The sequence below is a fragment of the Cyanistes caeruleus genome, chromosome 20 (assembly GCF_971803275.1).
Source record: "Cyanistes caeruleus chromosome 20, bCyaCae1.hap1.1, whole genome shotgun sequence".
Taxonomy (NCBI): domain Eukaryota; kingdom Metazoa; phylum Chordata; class Aves; order Passeriformes; family Paridae; genus Cyanistes; species Cyanistes caeruleus.
The window spans coordinates 6,899,137-6,920,847 of NC_141720.1; the positions used below are offsets into that span (position 1 = coordinate 6,899,137).

General features: G+C 48.9%; 1 protein-coding gene across 1 annotated transcript in view; it reads right to left on the bottom strand.

Moving 5' to 3' along the window:
• Positions 1 to 21,711, bottom strand: part of VAV2 (vav guanine nucleotide exchange factor 2) — a 122,799-nt gene that overhangs the window by 20,551 nt on the left and 80,537 nt on the right. Inside the window, exons 4-9 of the mRNA XM_086858837.1 lie at positions 14,523 to 14,591; positions 6,193 to 6,295; positions 4,703 to 4,717; positions 3,940 to 4,038; positions 2,504 to 2,572; positions 1,811 to 1,911 (exon numbers count right to left, since the gene is read on the bottom strand). Coding sequence (XP_086714963.1) covers positions 1,811 to 1,911; positions 2,504 to 2,572; positions 3,940 to 4,038; positions 4,703 to 4,717; positions 6,193 to 6,295; positions 14,523 to 14,591 — 456 coding nt within the window. The remainder of the gene's footprint in view (positions 1 to 1,810; positions 1,912 to 2,503; positions 2,573 to 3,939; positions 4,039 to 4,702; positions 4,718 to 6,192; positions 6,296 to 14,522; positions 14,592 to 21,711) is intronic.

A 21,711-nucleotide genomic window follows, 5' to 3' on the forward strand; every position in this document is an offset into this window, starting at 1 on the left:
CCTGTACTGGAATTCCCTTGCTGTAAAATGTGGAATTCCTGATGTAGGAAAGGACTCTGCCTATTTACATCAGGTTGCTCCAAACCCTTCATCCCAAACAATCTGGTTTTAGGGACTCCTCCAAGGCAAAACCCTCCTTGAGCAGCAGTTTCCTACAGCACTGATGTCCCCAAAACCCCTGAAGAGACTGAAGAGAGCTTCAGATCCACCATCACCACCTCACAGCTGGTGTGGCTCCTTCCCTCACATCTTTCCAGGGGAAGTTGTTTGCAAGCTCCCTTAGGAAGGGGGTCAGCTGGTTCACCCATCTGCACGGAACTCACCAGCTCCAAGCATTCTGCCAGCCCCCACCAGCACATTAACAGAAGAAAACATTGATTTAATGACTCAAAACCAAGCCTCGTGCTCCTGCACAGCCACAGCATCTCCCTGTCAGTGTCACCTTCAGAACTCCTCCCCTGTCCCCTCCCTGCTCCCTGTGTCCCCAGCTCTGCCCCAGGGATGGCACTGGCATGCATGGAGCTGAGCCAGGAATTAGGAGATCAGAATCACCTAAGTGAGTTTGATGAGGATTTTAAAATTATTTGCATTCTTCATTGGAATATTTATTTTTTTTAATTTAATCCAGAAAATAAATGCCCTTTGTAACAAGAGGCCCCATGAATGATGGAAGATGTGACCTCACGGTGTGTTATTAATGCAGATGGTATTTCTGGAGTTATTGACTTCTGAATGGCATTTCTGTGTCTAGACACTGGTTTAATCACAGTGAAATAACAGCCTGGCACCATTCCACAATGAAATCACCCTTTGATTAGTATTAAGGATATTAAAGGCTTTTATCAACCTTATCTCTGTGCGCTGGGGTGCTCCTGCTTGCAGCTGCCAAAACTCAGGATTGATTCTGTTCTGTTTGTGAAAGAAACTTTTACATTTATTCATCGTGCACAAGGTGCAGGATGAGCTCTGTGCCAAATATGAGATTCTCTGAGAGTGAGGAATCACTTTGATCTGAGCAGGGCCGAATCTCCCCTGCACAGGAGTCACCACATCACAGCCCTGAAGGGCACTGAGGTTTTACTCCATTCCAGCTCACCACAACACAAATATTCCCATCTTCATCCCCTCACATGTGTCCCCCACAAACACACTGGATATTCAGTCTCCCACGGGAAGCTGAGCTCGAGGAGAATCCAGGTGCAGCCAGGGGCTTGCAGGAGCCAGGACCCAAGGGAGCCACCCCACTGAGCCTGGTGGGTCACAGGCAGCCCCTGCCCTGCCTGGCCTGGCAGCTGTGGCTGGATTTGGCTGCTTCATGTCAGCACTGAGTGATGGTGCAGCTGCCTGAGAGCATTTTGCTGTGGAGGAATCAAACCTGGGCTTCTGTCAAAGGCATTTCTGGAAACACAGAATCATTAAGGTGGGAAAAGACCTCTGAGTCCAACCATTAACCCAGCACTGCCACTAAACCATGTCCCTGAGCACCGCAGCCACACGATTTTTGGACACTTCCAGGAGTTGTGACCCCAGCACTTCCCTGGACAGCCTGTTTCAGTGCTTGACAGCCCTTCCAGTGAAGAAATTTTCACTAATATCCATTCTAAACCTCCCCTGGTGGAACTTGAGGCCATTTCCTCTTTTCCTGTTGTTATTTGGGAGAAAAGACACATCCCCACCTGGCTCCAACCTCCTTTCAGGCAATAGTAGAGAGTGAAAAGGCAGAGAGTAACAAAAACTCTGTTTAAATCTCCAAAAATATTAATCCAAATCTGTTGAAACTGGAGCTGCCTGAAGCCCAGAATTCCTTTACCTCTCCTTGAATTCCAGGAACACTTTTGCCAGGCTGCTTCCTCCAGACATCATCGAGACATCGATGGCTCTCAGGAAACTGAAGTGCACTTTAATTAGGTCCTAAAACCAAGCAACAGTCAATATTTTAAACACATTCAAAGCAGGTGGGCAAACAGAGCCTAAAGAAATGCACCTTCACTCCTTCATCAGGCAGGGCTTTTCCCTCTTTTCGGTGTTTTTAAAGGAAGTTGTTCTAGTGGGATGCAGCCCTGACTGGTCGGGAGGACAGGGGTGTAATTCCATCCGAGGTTAAACTGTGAGAAATGCCCAGGATGGGGAGGGAGGAGGAGATGGGATGGAAGGAGTGGAGGAGATGACAGGTTTTCACCTAGACCCTTGCAAACCAGAGTAGAAATAAATCCCTTCATCACCCAAATCATCTAAATCAGCTAAAATCCAGAGCCCCAGCCCTGAAACATCCACTAGACAGAAGTGTTTTCTTACCTAGATTTCACATATTCCCCACCTTTAAAACTGAGTGTTAAAGAATGTCTCCTAAACTAGTTTAAGCTCCACAGCACATGAAAGGCTGAAGCTCTCCAAGTGAATGCACAAATCTAACAGGAAATCAGAAAACCTCCTCCTAAGCAGGGAGAGGGCTGAGCTGCTGTGAAAAGAACAAAGATTAAAGGCACAATGCCCACGATGTTACCTCCAAATTGATAAAAATAGCTTCCATGTCCTGGGGAGTCAGTACCAGTCTCAGAGGGTTCATATAGTTCTGCAGGGGAGAAAAGGAAATGGGACTGAGGCACTGGAGAGGAGAGAACGAGGCTGTGCAAGTGATTTATATTTTCTGCTTCACCAGCTGAGTTTACCTGGGCAGGTTTTAATGAGTTTAAGCATTTGCAGAGGATGACCAGGGATAGAAGTGGGAGGCAGGAATTCCCATGAGTGCCTCATCCCTGAGCTCCCACAGCATTTCCAGGGGTGGGAAGGTGCAAGACCCCCACCTATGGGTGCCCACAGCCCCCTCCCCTGCTAAACCTGCTGCAGGGGGGTGAAATGCACTCAGCTCCTTCACCTCTCTTTGGCTGCACTGAAGCATCTTCCCAGCTCTTGATCTCCCTGGAATTTTGCCCTTGAGAAGGCAGTGATAATGTGATTACATGGGCAATGCCTTTCTGTACAAATTCATATTAACAGGAACATCTACGTGACCTGGGACTCCAAAAAAACCCCAAGTACAACACACCCAAGAGGGGGAACTCCCACCCACCAACACACCAGGACCTGCAAAGCCTTTGCAAGCTTTAATTGATATGAAAGCAATAATTTAACTCTTCCTTTCTACTGAACCAGAGGGCTGTGGCTGTTTCCAAGGAACGAGGGTTCCTTGGAAACATAAATGACAAATATATTGGGACATTTTCCCGGAAAATGGGAAACATTCTTCCATTTTTCCAGTTTTGCTCACAGCTTCAGCAGACAGAAGGAAAGACTGGCAGAAGGGGAAGAAACAAAAGCATCAAGGGTGATCAGAAATGGCAGCTTGATTTTCATTATTGTTCTTCCCTCCTGCTGCTTTCCTCAGAGCAGGAATCACCTCCAGCCTCCATCCACGACTCCACTGCCTCGCTGAGGTGTTCTCTTTTATTTGTTTTCAAAAGAAAGGCGCCACAATAATTCATCAAACCCAATTAAAACCCCGCAAATTTAGGCAGCAGAATGTTCCTTTTAATCCAATTAGCTTCAATGGCAAGTCAGCATTGCTTCAGCACTTGGAATAAAGGAATTATTCGGTGGCAATCAGAGTGATAAGAGATATCTGCAAACACAGCTCTTATCAGCAAACCTGGCCTGGCTGAGGGAGGAGTGGGAGATTCTTACCCCAGGACAGGGGGACACAGCAGGAGGATTTTCAGCCTGGTTCTAATCTACAGCAATCAGAAAAAGAAGATGCTGCTTTTGGCTCTTTCAGGCTGCACATCTGTGCTTGTCAGCCTGGCTTTTGTGGATTCCCCTCCTCTCCTGTCTTCCTCCATCCATCCTGCCTCCTCGCATCTGCCAGCCCAGGGAGCAAAAACCAGCCCAGCACAATTCATGTGGGATCCAGGGCTGCTGGGGAAAACAGGTCTCAGTTCTCACCTTTTCTATATCTTCAAGTGTTTTGTAGTATTTGGCCTCAGTTTCTTGGATTTCTAGCAAGCAGCAATTCCTTTTGTCATCTTCTGTCATTCCCATTTTCTAGGGAAAGGAAAAGTAAGGCCTGGTCAGGTGGTCCTAAGGGTGGTCCAGCAAGCTGGTGGGGCTCAGTCCCCACTTACAGCAACCCAGCACAAGTTTGGAAAGCCAGGAGAGAACCACTACTGCCTTATGCTAAAGGGAGCTATTTTTATCCAAAAATATAAGGAGGAACCCTGGCTGTGTTATTAAATATGTTTCAACATGGGAAGCACTGCATTTTTTGCATTTGTTACATCCACACCTCCAAAGACACTCACTTGAAGAATAATAATAAGAGATAAAGGCTGTTTTTTCCCTTTTTAAATTTTTTTGTTGCTGTTGCTTAAGATGACACAACAGATTCTGAGTGGGTCACAAATAATATGTTAGATTTATAGAAACCCCTGGCCAGGGTTGCCAGTTCCGATGATTTTAAGTAAAATCTGATAAAATGTGCTTTTCCCAAAGCCCCAGCTCTTGGGAATCACTTCTGCTCTGTAAAGCTGGGACCACGTGTTGGGAGCTGCTGCACTTGGCAGGGCAGAATCCGAATTTGGGAGGGAGTTCAGTGATGGGGTTTTATGGATCATGCACAGGAACAGAGCCCCTCTGTCCAGCCCCTCACAACTCACAGCTGGGAGCTGCCAGGTGCTTGAAACCCCAGATTTTAATCAATTCATCTTACCTGCATGTATCTAATCTGAAGCATGCAGAAATACAAGAAGCCATTAGCATCACACACTTGCTGTTGCAACAAATGTTACCCAGAAAGTTCAGGTTTTTTGCAGATATATTAAAAATAGACTCTTTTGCTCAGGGAAGGGAAAGGGCAGCTCTCAACTCCAACACTGCTCAGCAGAAAACATAAAATGGTGTGGAGATGACAGTGAAAAATTGCCAGTTCCACTGACCTTAATCCTGTATTACCTGGCTGCTGGAGCTTCCCCCATTTTCCCCGTTTATGCAAAAAGTTCCTGTCAAAACCTTCCCCAGGGGCAGCTCTTGGGCCAAATGGCTTCTGCAACTGGTGGCAAAAGCCACTGGTGGGCAATAAGCTGTGCTGACTCCAGATCCAAGCACTTTGGCAGGATCAGTAGGAATATTTTGGGCCCAGCTCCTTGATCCAGAGGGGGTTTTGGTGTGCAGGGAGCTCCTCCAGCTGCAGACACGGTGTGAAGGGATGGAATTAGGGTTTTTTTATCTTTGTCCCAATCCCAGCCAAGCTGGGAGAGGGGAGGAATCAGAGCACAGCCATCCATGGATGCAGCCCTGCATCCCCAGGCTCAGCCACGTCCTGCCCCAGGGATCTAATTGATCACTGAACTTGTCCATTGATCCTGCTTTGTTCCAGGGAGGTGTGTGCTGTGTGAACCAGAGGAGAGTAATTACAGTCTGAACTAAGCCTGGGGGTGGCAGATACTGGAGCAGGGGAGAAAATTTGGAAGGTCACAGTCTGGAGAAGCTCCTCTCCAGCCCTGCATCAGTGCTGGGGACACTGGTAGGGCTGTGGGCACCTCTGGGGAGGTGCAAGAGCCACCAACACCTCCCTGGCTCATCCATGGAGCGTGATACTTGCTTCAGAGCCCTTGGAGATATCACAAGTCCCTCCACGATGCTGTCCATGCCTCACAACCAGGATTCTCCATCAGCAAAAGCTTTTTAGGGGTGACAAACAGGGATAGCTGCTTGTCCCTAACACCACACGGGTCCCTGCTGCCCCAGAAAGCTCCAGTGTAAAGATCTTCCTGCTCTGAGCTGTCCAGGAAGGAGCAGCAGGCACAGACAGCTGCTGGATCCCTCACACACAGATCTGTCACCCCGACCTAAAAATACCGGCGGCACCTCTGGCTGACAGAGCAGGCGTGACACAGCCTCAGCAGCAAAGTCCTATTTTTAGCTTATCTTTTAGGGCTTGTTAGGTCTCCCTTCCCCTTCCTCCTCCCCAGACTCCTGCAGATGACAGGCTGGGCTGGGAAACTCCTGGGAGAGCCCCTCTGGGCTGGTGCCATCCCCCTGCACTTCTCCTTTCTTAGCGCTCGGTTTCGAGGAGCGACTCGAAGCAATTCCCTTCCCTGCAGCATCACCTACCAGTGGCAGGGAGTTATTTCCTTCCTGGAACCCCCTCCCTCCCCCTCCCACCGCGGTGCAGCTGGAAAAATGCAGCTGAGTTGTTACCATGGGCTGCTGAACTTCCACTCTGATGATATCCTCGTAGATATCATCACCCTCATCCTCACAGGGGACGCAGTCGTAGATGTCCTCCCCCAGATCGTGCTCACTGCAACAAGAAGGAGAAGGAGTCAGGGATAATAACGAGGGGATGTTCACCATCACTTCATCAGGCACTGAGGAGGAAGGAGAATCACAATGAGAAAGTTCTGTGAGAATCCATGCTCTCTGTTTTTCCCGGATCACTGCCTGCTGCGCATTTCTTTCCGCTCGCTGGAGGCTGGGAAAGGTGGAACGCTGCTCAGCACGAGCAGGGATCACAGCCAAGAACTGCTCTGTGCCCTGTGCCAGGCATGCCCACGATGCCCACACCACCCTGGGCTGCCAGCCCTGCCCTGCAGAGCTTTTGCTCGGCACTAATGGGCCCAGCTGAGATGGATCTGCCAGCCAAGCACCCAGCGGGACCATCTGAGCCACCAGAGCCAACAGCTCCAGCTCCAGCTGCTCCAAAGGTGCCCACAATCTCCCCTCCAGGACCAGGAGCAGCTCTTGCATCACTGACTTCATCTCATGCTCAGAGAATTCACTTTAAGGGTTGGATTTTGGTCTGCTTAAGGCTCAGGGTTTGCTCTTGATCTGATGTTGCTTTTCCTCACTGAAAACTTTCCTTTGGACCAAAAACCCATCCCCTTCCCCCAGCCAGGGGTGCAAACTACTGTGGGAGCCCAGATCCACCCAAAGCAGGAGCAGATATTAAACACTCACCCAAAGTCTCTGAGCAGTAGGAGAAGCATCCCTTGCCTGATGAACCAATACCCCTGGGGCTGTGCAGGACCCATGGCAAAGCCTGGAGCCAGCCCTGGGCATTCCATCCAGCTTTAAATGCTCTGCATTAAATGCACCTCCAGTTATCTGAGTGAGGCACCGACTCCCACAGAGCCCAATCCCTGCCCTGATGGGCAGCTGGGTGATTTTTAATCCAGAGGATTTCCCAGAGGAGTAGGAGGCTCTCCTGGCCACCATAAGGCAATCTCATCAGACACTCAGCTCAGTGGGCAGAGGCCAATAACAACATTTACAGCAGAGAGAAACTAAGCAGCAAAATGCCACATTTTGAGAACCAGCCCCATCACTTTTGAGCTGCCCCTGCACTTCCAGGATTCAAAGGCATCCCAGAGCTGTGGTGCCCAGGTTGTGCTAAAGGTGATTGTGTTCAGTAATTAATTATCATCTGAGCCTTCACACCCCTCCCAGGGGCTCCTCAGCCTTGGAACACTTTTGAAAATTCAGCCCATATTAAATACCAATTAACAATAATAATTCCAGTGCTTAGATCTACAGGTGCTGGCTGCTAACAGCTCCCACTGAAGTGAATCCCACAGGATCAGGACAGTGTGAAATGCTGGAATATCAAACAGCATTTGCATATTTTACAAGCTGTGTGGGGTATTAATTGCATACAAATAAATTTAGGTGTAAAGCTGTGCTCCAAGTGTGACACTCAACATCTCTCTATTACATATCAGGGAGCAGCAGAGAACATCTGCCTGCAAAACCAGGCTTTATTTCTCTGCTTAAATACAGCCCTTTCTATTTACACAAACAGATTTATTTAATAAAAGTTTGGTGATTTTAAATAAATACACTGGCATGATGTATCCATCCCATTCTTCCTGGGTGATGCATTGCAGCTGCTGCAATAATGCCCACTAATAGCTGGTGATCCATCTTCCCCCTCCCAGGCGTCGCTGTTATTATCTGCACCAATATTTATATTCTCATCCTGAGCCAGACACTCCCAGCTCCTGATGGATCTCCCTGCCCACACCTCTTGGGTTGCTGGCTGTCTCTCTATACATCATTTCCCTGGCTGGAGGGTTCTTGGGAACATGTGGTTGGGTTGGTGTCACCAGCAGGAGCTCAGCTGGCTTTGACGTGACCAAGAGAGGGCTGGGGTGATGCTGTTGTTGGAGCAGGGCCTGCTTGAAGTGAGGGATCCCCATCCCTGGAAAAGCTTGGGAACTGCTTTGGGATACATGCAGAGGAGAAGATGGCATCCTGAAGTGCCCCTGAGCATCACTTGGAACTGCTCTCCCACACAGGCAGGTGCCACATGCTCAGAGCCTGGCACGGCCTGTCCCCAGCCTGGTGCTGCTGTTCCCAGACTGGACAAATTCTCCTTTTCTCCCTCTCCAAGAAGCCACGAGCTCTGGAGCATGGTGGGCACACACTGGGAGAAGCCCAGGTGGCAGCACGTGATGCTGAAGGGGCTTTCACAGAATCATCAGGGCTGGGAGAGGCCTTCAAGAACATCTGCTTCAACCTGAACCCAGCACCACCACAATCACCCCTAAAGCCACGTCCTCAGGTGGGTTTTGCTCAGTCTCAGGCTGAGACTGGAGAAGGTTGGATGCCCCAAGGCCTGGCCCTACTTGGACCACCAGGAAAGAAATGTCTCCCAGCAGATTTGGCCACAGAAATGCCAACAGCCCTTGGACACAAACGCCGCACCCACCACGTGGGGCCACGTCCTGACAGCACCTCACAGCTCCCATTCCTCTAATGAGGGGCTGAGCCTCACTGCTCCACTCCTTCCTGACAAGCCCTTCTCTGCTCCAGTTTCTGGTTTGGGGAAAAAAAAATAGGAACTATTCCTACATCCTGGGGACACCTAGAAAGACAGCTCCACTCCAGAGCTTTGGGGAGAAGCACCAGAGCTCCCTAAACCAAACAGCCATGGCAGTATTACAACATCACCGTCATCCAGCAGTCTGGTGTTTATTAAAACACATTCTCAGTGCATCTCTGAGAAACACCAGAGGCTGCCAGTTATTATGGAGAGCAGTAAACCACGAGGATCAGCCTCTCCTGGAGCAGCCCAGGAGCAGCCAAGCTCCCACGGCGCCGTAGGGATGTTGACATCTCTGCTCTGCACACACTGATCCTCACCTGTCCCCACACTGCTGAAAATACACACCCTCCCTGCCTTAAAACAGGGATTGGAGAGATTTTAGCCAGTGAAAACCTCAGGAGACACTGAATTCAGGTGATAAATTCAGCACCCCAAGCATATCATGGGCAGACGGAACAACTTCAGCAGGGAAAGCCAGATCACCTCGTTCCTCACAAAGAAAACCGATTTACTCCTTCAATAAAAGCAGCAGAGTCTGTGAGTTACCCGTGGGTATCAGAGCCCACGATCTACTGCTCGGATTAGGAGATTCATTGACAGCTCTGGGGTTAGGAAAGGGATTTTAGCTGCCCTTCAGAGTGACCACCAGCATTTGCAATTACTGTTATTGGGATGGATGTCACCAGCTTTGGGCTGGCAGCATCTTGCCAAGCCAGAAAAGCTGATAATGAATAAAGCTTTTCATATCTAAGGCAATTTCAGGCAAAAACAATGCTTTTGGCTGAGCTCTGCCTCACTGGCCGTGCTCTGCACTAACACCCACCTGGTCAGGCAGCAGCCGTGCCAAGGAGCAGCTCCCAGAACACAGGGACTGGTGCCAGGATGCTGCCTTGGAACGAGGGAAAGGGAAGCAGCAAGTCCATGGAATCACAGAATGGCTGGGCTTGGAAAGGATCATGGGCACAGACAGTCTGTGATGCCTGATAAATGACATGCAGCAGATCCACCGTGCTGAAGGAACCCTGCACCTCATCTTTGCAATGACACTGGGGGTAAGTGAGGAAGCTCTGATGGATTTCAGGGCCACTGAAGAGCCTCTCCACCCATAAAAGCTGCTGTGGGAAGCTGATGAGTTTGTACCAGCCTCAAGAATTCAAGGACAAACCCTCATGACAAACCCACCACACCAAAACTCTGTCCAAACCATGCTGAGGAAAGAGCCAGAACCACCAGGAACAGCAAAAAAAGGAGCAGGAGAGGACAGAAGGAGCTAAAATAAGACAACTAAGAGACAGCCTCAAATTTCCAGTCCTGTCACCAAAGTTAAGAGCCAGAAGATTTCAGAGCCACCACAGGCCCAGGCTGGGATGCATTTGCAGGGTCTCTGCCCAGCAGCTGTGAGGCTCCAGTCTGTCCCAGTAATCCCAAATTTCTCATTCTCCCTCTGCACTCACAGCTATAAATACAGTTCCTCCAACCAGCCCCCTCATTCTGCCAGAGAGGACAAGCAGAACCCTAAATTTGCAGCACATCTGGCAGGCTTAGGTTTCAGGGTGAGGGAGTGCAAGATGTGCAGCCACAGGACTGGAGATCTTGCAGGGTTTTAATTACTCAGATTGGACTTGGATGGAGACACTCATCTGGAAATAGCAGAATCCTTTTCCCATCTATTCTGCTTGGGTCTTACATTCCCCATTCCGAGTGGAATATTCTGATCCCAAGAAAAAGCCTCTCACGGTTACAGCCACCAGTATGATCCTAGAAATCATACTGCAAAAATATGATGTGTAAAAATCAATATGAGTGACACAGAAGGACAGATGCCTGCACCACAGAGCCATTTATTTGAGGGGCTGTTGTGCCTGGTTTGTCCAACACCGCAAAAATAATGAGAAAAGTGGCAGCTAACTTATCATCTCACCTTGGCTCCTGAGCTTGTTACTTTTATTAATGCATTTGAGAAATTCTGCTGATCACAGCACTATTTTGGAAGATGTGAGGGGGGCAATGCTGGTGACAGAGTAGTGAGAGAAGCAGGAGAAACTTCAGCAAGAAACTGAGCCCATAAGAGGCATCACTTGAGAAATTGTGGCCTAGCAGATCTCCTTCCCCCCTTTTGAGGAGGAAACTTTCCCTTTTGAGGAGGGAATGTTTGGGAATACACAATTATCCCAGTAAATTTGTCAGGGACAAATTCTCAGTGAGCTGCAGCTCCAAACAAGAGCAGGGGATATTGACATCAACCTGTGAGACAAAGCTCTCCAAGGGTAGGGTTTGGTGGGGACCTGCTCTGCCTAAAACACTTATTTGGTCCTTTATGCAACTACAACTCCTCAAAAAAAAAAAGAGAAAACAAAGGTAAAAAGCTATGCAAATTAAATGTTTCACATCAAACCATTCACAGAACTTCTGCCTGTCTCTGAATTCTTCAAATAGCCAACAAATAACCCAAAATCTGCCCTGTGTGATCTACCTAATTGTGTCACTGCAGAGGGACAGTGCCATGAAGTGGAGAAGGTTCATCATAAAAAAGGCTCTGGGGGATATAAAGAGGGCCAGGATTAATCGCTCTTATAAATTTAATGAGACAAAATAACTGGAGAGAGCCCAAGTGGCAGCGGAGAAAATTTAGGTGAAATGTTAAGTATAACTCTGAGGTACCAGGATGGTTTGGAGCAGCTGAAAGAGCCATAAAGGGGGATGGAAAAGCAGTTGGCAGGGCAGTAAGGTGGATAATTGCCTCCTGACATCAGTTCCCAGCAGCCACAGCCATGTGGGAAGCAGCAGCTCCCGTCCCTGGGGATCTGCAGGAGCATCCTCAGGACAAGGGTCACTGATCTGTCCCTGACATGGGGGCACAGGCTCCAGAGGATGAACCCACACGCTGCTGGCTGCAACACCCAGCTCATTTCATGGACAAACTCCCCCCAAACCGGCTGCTCCAGGGTCTGGCATGGAGCAGGCTGGAATAAATCAGGCAGCAGAGGCCAATTGTGCCTTTACTGCTCCTCACAGCATTGATCAGGCACCACGTGCAATGCGAGCAGCCCTTGCCATCTGCCCAGGCTGGCTGCAAGCTGCCATCTGGCCCAGGACACAGCAAACCGAGGGGCCAGAGGGCTGAAAACAGGGAATTTGAGAACTTCCCAGCTCCCCTGATAGCCTTTTAGCTTCCCTTCCCCTTTCCAGCACCAATTGTTTGAGATCTTTTTAGAACTAAATAGCTGTTTCCAGGCAATTATGTGCCTTGATCTGCTGGCTGAGGATCTGTCTGGAGCTGGAATTAATCCCTACAACATCCCAAAGGTGAAATCACAATGGGGTCATCAAGGCTTAAACATGCTTTAAACACACCAGCACCCTGTAGCTGCCCCATGACTGCACACCCAGCTTGTTCCTGCATCCCCTGTCCAGCCCTGGCACTGGCTTTTGTCCCAGAGCTCCTCTGTGCTAAAAGAGTTCCCAGAATAAAGGTTGTCACTCTTTAGAACATCATGGGGACAACAGGGACAAAGCCTGGTTCCTTCTGCCCCCGAAATCAACACCTCCATCACAAATATGTTCACATTTTAAAGGCTCTGCAGCACAGGAATTCAAAATCTCAACCTGGGGACACCAAACTGCTATGACATTCTCCAAAAAAACCTCATTTACCAGTCCCCAAAAAACTCAGTGTTTATCCTGAGCTCTTTCTCCAACAGCACAACACCCAAAGAAAGCTCCTTTTGAGGGATTCCTCCCTCCCAGGGTGAATTGGTGGCACAGAGCCCACCAGGATTGTCCTTCCACACCCACCCTTGTCCCTCTGAGGTCTGTGGGGACAGCAGAGTGGCACCTTGAGGTGACAAATCCCTGCTGGTTTTACAGGCAGGGCTGGAGCAGCTCCTTCCACACACTGGGTCATTTCCCTCCCTGCCTGCTGTGGAAATCACTTCCTTGCCTCCAAAAAAAGCATTTTGGCTGCAGCCACATCTTGCTGAGGCTGCTGGATCATCAGCAATGTTAAAGGCAGAGATGCTGGATGGACTGAATCATTGCCAGCAGTGAATGCTGCCCTTGTTGAGCTGTTTGGAGAGGGCAGGAGATAAGAAAGAGCTTTCTCATTAGTGCCACAGGCTGCCAGTGCCCGGCAGCAGGGCCTGGGGCACACCACTGGGACTGGCACATTTCCAGCCAGAATTCCCTGGTCCATGGGAGAACGGGCAGCAGAAGCAGCAGGACTCCTGCTGAGGGGTTCTCCAGGGTGTTTTGGGGGATTTTAGAGCTATGGGTGAATTCTGACACCGTTTTGTAGGCCGTGTTTCCGTGCACTGTGAGGGCAGGCCTGGCTGGAAGAATTTGTGCAATCCCAGCTGATTTCAACATGCCTTTCCCTCATGAGTCCTAAATCAGGTGTAAAAAAGAGGATTTTGCAGAGAATGGGAAAACAGGGAAAGTTAAATGTTGGATATCTGGGACAGAACAGGGAAATCAGTTGAAATAAACCTCCAGGTTTTCTGATGGCCCAGGCCAGCACTGCCATCCTCACCAGCACTCTCGTGAGAGCCCCCACACAAACCTCTCTCCAATTAAAAGCACATCTGTGTGTGAGAAACAGGAATTTTAAACCCCAATACTAAAGGGATTTTGAGAACTTTTGGAGAGGGGGCACAAAAAATGCTATTCTTGAAAGGATCCCTTTCTTAGTTAAAATTTTATTAAGCTGCAGCTGCTGGGAGCCAACAGCAAGCAGGGAATTCCAGGGTACTCCATTCCCTCTGCTGGTAATTTATGATTTACTTGTGTAATAACTGAAGCCATAAGGAACTCATTGGATTAAGGAGTCTTATTATTTATGTTGTGGAACAATAATATTTAACTGCATAAAGCCACATACCCACTCATGCAGTCCATCCCTCTGTATGTAGCAGAATGCATTTCATAAGCAAAACCCTGGCTTGATGGGAATGCTGCCATTGAATTCCAATAGTGCCCGCACTTCACCGTGTGTGTTGTAGTTCAAGGTTGATTTTAAAAGCCTTTTCCATCATCACCACGGGCAGAAAAACCAGATAAACACAGACTGAGACAGCAGCAGCATCACCCCACGTCCCACCACGGACAAGCAGGGTGGGTGTCACGGCAGGACGCGGCTGCCAGAACCCTGGAAGTGTCTAAGGTCAGCTTGGATGGGCTTGGAGCAGTGTGGGATAGTCAAAAGTGTCCCTGCACATTGAAAAGGGGTGGAATGAAATGGTCTTTAAAGTCCTTTTCAACTCAAACTATTCTCTGATTCCCCTGGGGCCTGCTGGTGTGGTACAAAATCAGACATGGGGGATGCAGCTCCATGTGCCAGCACCCAAAAAATGCCATGGGGGGAAGCAGCTCTGTTCACAATGGGCACCTCATGCCCAGAGCCAGCTTGGATCACCTCAGAGGATGAATTATGTCCCAGGATTTTGGGATTTTGGAGGAGGAGGGATCCCCTGTGCTTGGCCCCTTTCACCCCCCATCCAGCCACTCATCAACTCAACCTGATTAAAAGCGACATCTCCCAGGGCTTTACACGAGAAAAAGATGGACTTTTGTCAGAGCACAAAAATCTCCTGGCCAAAGGATCAAAGCAGCCGTCCTGGCTCTCCCAGCCCTGCTGTCAAACTTTATCTGCCTTTGCTGGAAACCCACGGCAGCTTTTCCCCTCCCAGGAGAAGGTGAGGCCACTCACTCCGCCAGCTCCTCCAAGCTCCGGTACACGTCATCATCATTTTCCGTGGTCTCCTCTGAAGGGAAGGGCCTGGGAAGGAAAGGAATGACAGGGTTATATTGGTGCCTCACCCCTCACAGCAGAGCCCCTGAACTCAGCCCAGTCCTGAACACCCTGCTAAGCAGCACAAGATATTCACTGTAAATCCATTTTTGTTCTGGAATGGCACCATCTCTGCTGCTTCCCGAGGGCAGAGCTGGCAGGGCAAGACAAGAATCCAGGTGGGGAGGCTGGCTGAGCACACAGGGCAGCACTTGGGCACCAACATGAGAAGCTGCATGGTCTGACAGCCCCCCAGAGCCCCCGTGGCTGAGCCCTTCCTGCTGAGCTGGTGCTGCACAAACAACTCAGGGATCTGAATTCCAGCCTGGTGCTGGATTTGTTGGGATAGAAAAGCATCTCCTCCTGCAGTGATGGAGCCTTTCTACCTGTGAGCTCCTTCCCTGCTTAGCCAGGCAGGGCTGGGCACTCTGCACTGCTTCCCACTGGCACCTCCCAGCAATCCCACTGGAATGAATGAGTCCTTATGAACCCCAGGCTTCCTCATCTGAACAACCCTGTGACAGCTGAAAAAAGTTAAACCCCTGGAGAAGAGGCAAAGGACACCAAAAGGGCAGAAAGAAAGGAGGGGTGAAAGCAGATTAAAAGAGTGAGGAAGGGACTGGGGGGAATACAAGAATTCCTTGGCTCATTCTGAAGCAATAACCAAATAATCTATGGGGGAGATGAAAAATACTGTTTTAATTAAACCCCACGTATTATTATTGCTGGCACAGGGCCAGGCTGGGCTGGGGCTCTGCTGGAGCTGGGCATCCCCACGGGCACAGCCAGCCCTGCTCCAGCCCCAGCCCAGGGACATGGAGAGGTGGCAGCAGGACAGCTCTGCCCATCCCTCCTGGACACCCTGGAGAAGGCAGGTGGGGCTCCACAGGGATGGGATGCTGTGGAGTTGCAAAGCTGGCTCCATGTGAACCTCTAACTGCACTCAGGAGCAATTTCCTCCTCTTCCCTCCCGCCCTCCCTGCCCATGATAGATTGCCTCTCCTGGAAGATTTAATACGTGGCCTGCTTAGCCCCAAAATTTGGTATTTTTGGATCCTTTCACTGGCATTAATTTGCTTTCTCTCCCGGGCTACACCTCAGCCTTCCTTCAGTGAGCAGCTCTAGCCCAAGCATTTTGAAGTAGCGCTGAGAGCTGCAGCGAGTTCAATTAAAACCCTGGGCAGAGTCCAGGAGGGGAAAGAGCTGTGGTGACCCCAGCCATGGAGCAGCACAATTCCAGCTATCTCAACTTTGCCTTTGCAACAAGGAGCACCTCAGGTGTGTCCAGCCACATCTGTTGGGGCAACACTGGTGGTTCAGATCTTTTCCCCAGGACCAAGATTGACGAGAGAGAAACTGTTTGCGTATTTGGGCTGAGGATGTTTATTTTTCTTTATCTATATTATATATTTACAGAGTACAAGGAACTATGTACACTAGGGTAACAAGGTGCAAAATGGCTGGAGAAGTATCTCTTCAAGGTCTTTTAAGTGTCAACCCATCCAATAATGAAATGCCAAGTAACTTATTTTCATTAATAACCCCATAACCTGACACCTGTGTCCTTCAATGTGGATTCTTTCATCTAACCCCTTAATATCACCCAAAAACCCCAGAAGAAGAAGAAGGAGGAGGAGGAGAAGAAGGAGAAAAGGACAATGCCCTAAATCCTCCATGTTGTCTCTTATTCACTAATATAGCATAAACCCTAAACTCTTTCCCATCCAGTGATTTAATATAATTCTATCTAACTTACACACTCACATTCCCAGTTTCTCCACTTAGTTCTAGAAGCTTTCCCCGTGGTTTTAAGTTAAACTCAGTGTTCTCTTGGCAATCAGAGCCTGTCAGCACAGATAAGGGAATATTTTCTGTGCCTCTGACTCCAACACACCTCCATGTGCAAAGTGGCAACACGGGAGGGAGAAAGCCAAGGGATGCCAAGCTCTGGCAAGAAGTCAGAACTCAGAAGTTTAAACACTGTTTAAACATCACTTGTTACAACAACAATAAAATGAAATCCACCACAAGGCATGACCTCTTTCTTTTACGTGCATCTTCTGTTCTTAATCTTGGATATTTCCTTCCCCAGCGCTCACCACACCAGAGAGAAAGGAATAAAAGAGCCATAAAGAATATTAAAATCACATGGGCACATCTCCAGCCATAAATCTGGTCTTGAGGTGTAATTGGCTCTTGTGACACAACCCAACAAGTAAGACAAGGAGGCAGAAAAGGGAGAAAAATATTTTCTAATCAGTTTCATGGGGATGCAGCTCCCCTGGCCCTCCCAGCTTCACCTTGACTGCCGGTGAGTGAAAGTCAGGGCAGGGGAGGAATTAATAACCTGTGTCCCTGCAGCAGCAGCTAATGGCTAAATAAGGACTCAGAATGCAATTAGAGGGAGAAGTCACACCAGGGTGAGGGTTACTAAATGGACCATCCAAAATCTGGAGCTGAAGGGCAGCTTTTTGGACAAAGCCTTGGGTTTTTCCTTTGTTCATCCTTTGCTCTTCCCCAGGAGTTCTAAGTGCAACAACACAATTTAACTTAGCTCTACCAAGAGCCACTATTTGAAATGTCTCCCTACTTTTGACTTAAGCTCCTTTATAGATCCATTTAGGTTATTTTTTTGTCACTGGACACACCTGAGCTGGCTGCAGACACGGATTTGATGTGGTGGAGGGCTCTGCTCTCACTCCCACCCCACCAGATCCCTATAAAGGCAGCACAAAGAAAAGCCAACTGGCAGATCTTTTAACCCAGTTGTTTTAATATCTCACAAGCACAGGGGTTTCACTGAGAATGTATCACACCCTTGGCCCCAGCCATGCAGGGAGCAGCATCTCCATCCAGGTGGGTGAAGGTTCTGCAACTTCCCCAGCCATGAGCTCCCCAACAGCAAAAAAACTGGTTTGGGACCAATCTCTGATTGAAAAAAAAAAAAAAAATTCTTATTTTTCTTTTTTCTCTGAGATTTTTTTTTTAATTTTTTATTTTATTATAATGGGTAAAAACATTGTCAGTCAAAAGATCTAAAAGCTCCTGATTCCCTGGAAAAGTGTTAAAGACCTCCAGGCACATTGCAACTTCATGTATAAGAGCTCAGTATAGCTGGGAATGCCCACCAGTAAAAGAGTATTTTGACTCTACTGAAACCCAACAGGTCTGCAGAGATCCTGGTTTATTAAAATTCATTTGAAAATGTCTCTTATTTCATATCTTTAGCTAAGCACCAGCTTTTTTTCCTTGGCCACCATGTAAAACCACCTGCTGCTCCGTCCATCCTCGAGGGCCGTGCCTGGGCTGCTGCGAGCCCCAGATGAAAAGCAAAAGCCCCCAGTGCCATCAAACAGAGCTGGAACAGGCTCTTAAGAGATAATAAAGCTCCCAAAGTAGATTCCTTCACAGGCAAACCCCACAGCACTCCACAGCTTTCAGAGATCAGAGGAGGGAAGGGAAGTGGGATCGATGTGATGTGTTTGTTTTAGAGCTGAAAAGGGAAGAAAAGACCAAGCAATTTGTTGTGGAGTTTAGAGTGAGCTGCTCCTCGGGAGGGCAGGACTTCCAGCACATGATGCTGCTTGACATGTGATGCAAAGCACCCCCTTGATCTTACAAAACATTTTGGCTTTCTGGATGTCACAGAGCTGCCTGCAAACGGGACAGAGGCAGAGCCAGCCACTGCCACAGCCCATCACCCACGGGGAAAATCAGTTCATACTTCACCAGGTGTCTCATGCAAGAAAAAACACCCTCCCTCGCTCTCAGGTTGCCCCATGATCCCTCCCACACCACATCCTCACCATCCATCCCTGCACAGGGAATCTCTCCACGCTCCCTGGCTGCTCCTTCCTCTGAATTATTTAACGGGAATAGCCAGGTAGGCTGCAATTCTAACAGCACTAAACAGGGAGCTTTATTTATTTATGAGCATAGCTCAGCATCTGGGCTGCCTTGTCCTAGCAACTGAAGGCAGCTCTTCACCTCTGCAGAGAGCAGGGATGAGGCAGTTTTGGTCTGATCATTTTGTACAGCAGCATCTTGGCCTCAAATCCGTGTGGGACAGAGCAAGGAGGACCCAGCACGGTTTATTTACTGTTTTTCCAGTCTCCATTCTGATTTCTTGGGGTCAAACAGCAGCCCTGGGAACAGCAAGCCTGGTGAGAAGCAGAGAGGGAGGAAATGTCCCACTCAGGGCACTCCATCCCAAGGAGCTGTTCCCACTTGAGGCTGCTCTCAGTGGAGATGCTTTGTCAGGCAGATCTGCAAGGAAGTTTTCCAGCCTCGTGCTAACACCCTCAGGAGTCTAAAGGAGGTGATTTATCCCTTTCTGGAGGGGGATTCCACCCTCCCAGCACCAGCAGGATAATCTCCCCCTGTTTTCCTAAGACCAGGGATAACACTTGAGTGTTTTAAAAAAGCAGGTGGAGCGTGTGACACCCGGGAAACCTGAGCTGCTCCCATCTGCCGTCCCTTCTGTGAGGGATTTCTCCCATAATGGGAAGGACCAGAGCCTCAAGCTGGTGCAGAGGAGTTTCTGCAGCTCTGCTGGGATGGACAGGGCTGTGCTGAACCCTCCTGGCAGAAAAATATTTCCGTGGTGTGGAATCTACAGTCTGAAATTACACCCTGCAGGGCTTCCAGCTCCCCTGGCTGGGTGTACAGACCCCCCTGACGTCTCTGTTTTGAAGGAAAAGTCATGGCAATGCAAAGGAAACCCACAGGATGCTGATTTCACCAACGTTTTGGGCTTCAGGCTGTGTTTCCATGGGAGTTTGGGAGTGGGGTTCTCAGCCCCACAGATCCTATGCTTCCAGAAAAGTCCTTCTGTCCCACTGCCGAGGTTTAATGCTGCTTCAGACCCAACATTTCAGACTTTGGCTGTTCCCAGGACATCATTTTGGTAGTTCCAACCTTCCCCTTTCCTTCTTTCATCCTCTTTTTCTCCAGGAGGACGAGTCACTGGGGATCACCCCATTCCTGTGACTGTGCCCCCTGTCAGCCATCAGTTCTGGAATCCTGGGCCCACCACCCTGAGCACTCCTGGAGCTGCCCAAAGAAAATAATTTCTTCTTCCAAGACTTTTACACAGCACTGAAAACGCTTCCCTCACTGGCTTCATGGAATTAGGCAGATTAAAGCAGCAGGAATTCCCCAGGAGGTGGCTGTGAGCTGACCAGGGACCTGCACAGAGGTGAGAGCTGCCTCTCCAGCCCTGCCCTCATTCCAGCATCTCCAAGATCTGGTTCCCATCCGTGATGGAGCAGCATCAATGATCTTGGTCAAGTGCTGAGAGATAAAACCACACTATTAATGCCCTCAAAATCCATTTATATAAAGCAGAATAGACTCAATTCTCCCCGTGCAGAACAAGACACATCAGAGTATACCAAAAGCTGCTGAATTTAATTAAAATCACACTTTTCTGTTACATTACTCATCTCTGGAAAGAAGCACCTCACGTGGCGCCAAATTTTAGACACGTCCTCTGAAAAATTACAGTTTGCTTTTATTTGTGGCCTGGAACTCACAGAAATTCTCACAAGATGAATTCTGATGGAAATTCAGCAGGGAAAGAGCGAGTTACACCACCAGCAACACAGAGATGATGATGATAATGATGATCTTTCAGACAGCACCCAAGGGTGAGCTGCAGGCCCTGCTTTATGCTCAGCTCCAATCTGAACTGAGCATTTCTGGAGATGAGAAGACAAGAAAATAACAGCTCGTATAATTTTATGTTTCAACACATTATCGCCTTTTTAAAAGCTCTGCGTGTACCAATGCCTCGCTCGAGCAAGAGGGATGATTTTCTCCTCACTTCAGCTCCACATTGATGAGAACAGATGGGTAAAATCAAAAAGGGAATCCAGAAATGTCTTTACTGAAAAGAAAGGGAAAAAAAGGACCCAAATCCTGTTGGGTAACAGCACAACCAACCATGAGGGAATGATTGTCCCAGTAAAGACCTGGGATCTTTACAACATCCACTGCCTCACGCTGGAAAACACAAATCCTGAAATCCCTATTTTTAACTTGCAGCAAAACAGCACAAGATCTTTCAGCACTCTTGAGTTTTTCTGCTGTACCTGAGCAGCTGCCATCCTATGAAATGTGTGCCAAGAAAAATAAAATAATTATGAAGATCATAATTTTGCCTTTTTCTGCCTGATTCCAGCACTGCTCTCTGCAGGGAAAGCACCACCAGCACATCCCAGCCAAGAGGGGCCCAACTTTGAAGCATAAACCAGTTCCTAGCAGCCCATTCTGAGGGTCACAATGAATCCCTTCCCCAGGGAGGTGCAGACCTGGGCTGTCCCAGAGCATCCCAGTGCCCCTCTCCAGGCACAGCCCATGGCAGTGTCCTTTTCCCCCAGTCCCCTCTATTGGACCAGCTGAACCTGGAGCCCTTCTCCATCCTTGGAACATCCTTGGGGCAAGAACTGCATTTTGGGAAGACAATCAGAGGCACTGGAAAGGTCCCCCAGGGTGGGCAGTGACACAGGAGGAGCCTGAGGGAAGCACCACAGGTGACCCCAAAGGCCAGCAAGCCCCAGCTGAGCCCAGAGCTGAGCTCCTCAGAGCTGTGTCTTCACTATGCAAAGCTGCTGCTGCTGGGGACAGAGGAGCTGCCTTTGCTTTGTGAGCAGATGCTGACGGGGTGACCTCAGCATCCCCAGCCTACCAAGCAGCCCTGCAGGAAAAAACGTCAGGGATATTTTTCAGGCTCTCTGTGAGGATACAAACTTGCCAAAATAAATGTGTTAAGAACCTTTGTTTTTTGGTTTTTTTTTTTCCTTAAGTGGGAAAGGAGCCGCTTTTCAGCCAAGGATTCTGCTTATCAGCGCATGGAGGAGCTTGGTGGTGACTCCTGAAGGTTTGGTGGTGTCACACGAAATCTCCACACAAAACAATCTCCACCTGACCTCCTGCTTGTGAGGTTTGGAGCTTCCCTGAGCTTGTGCTGGTGACCAGTTCCAAGACTGGTCCCAGTTCCAGGAGAGCTCTACACAGCAGCTGGAGCTATTTCCAGACACGGATCCTCCCACATCTTCATCCTTCTCCATCCATTTTACAGCAAGCCTTAAAGTGTGTACAAGGAAAA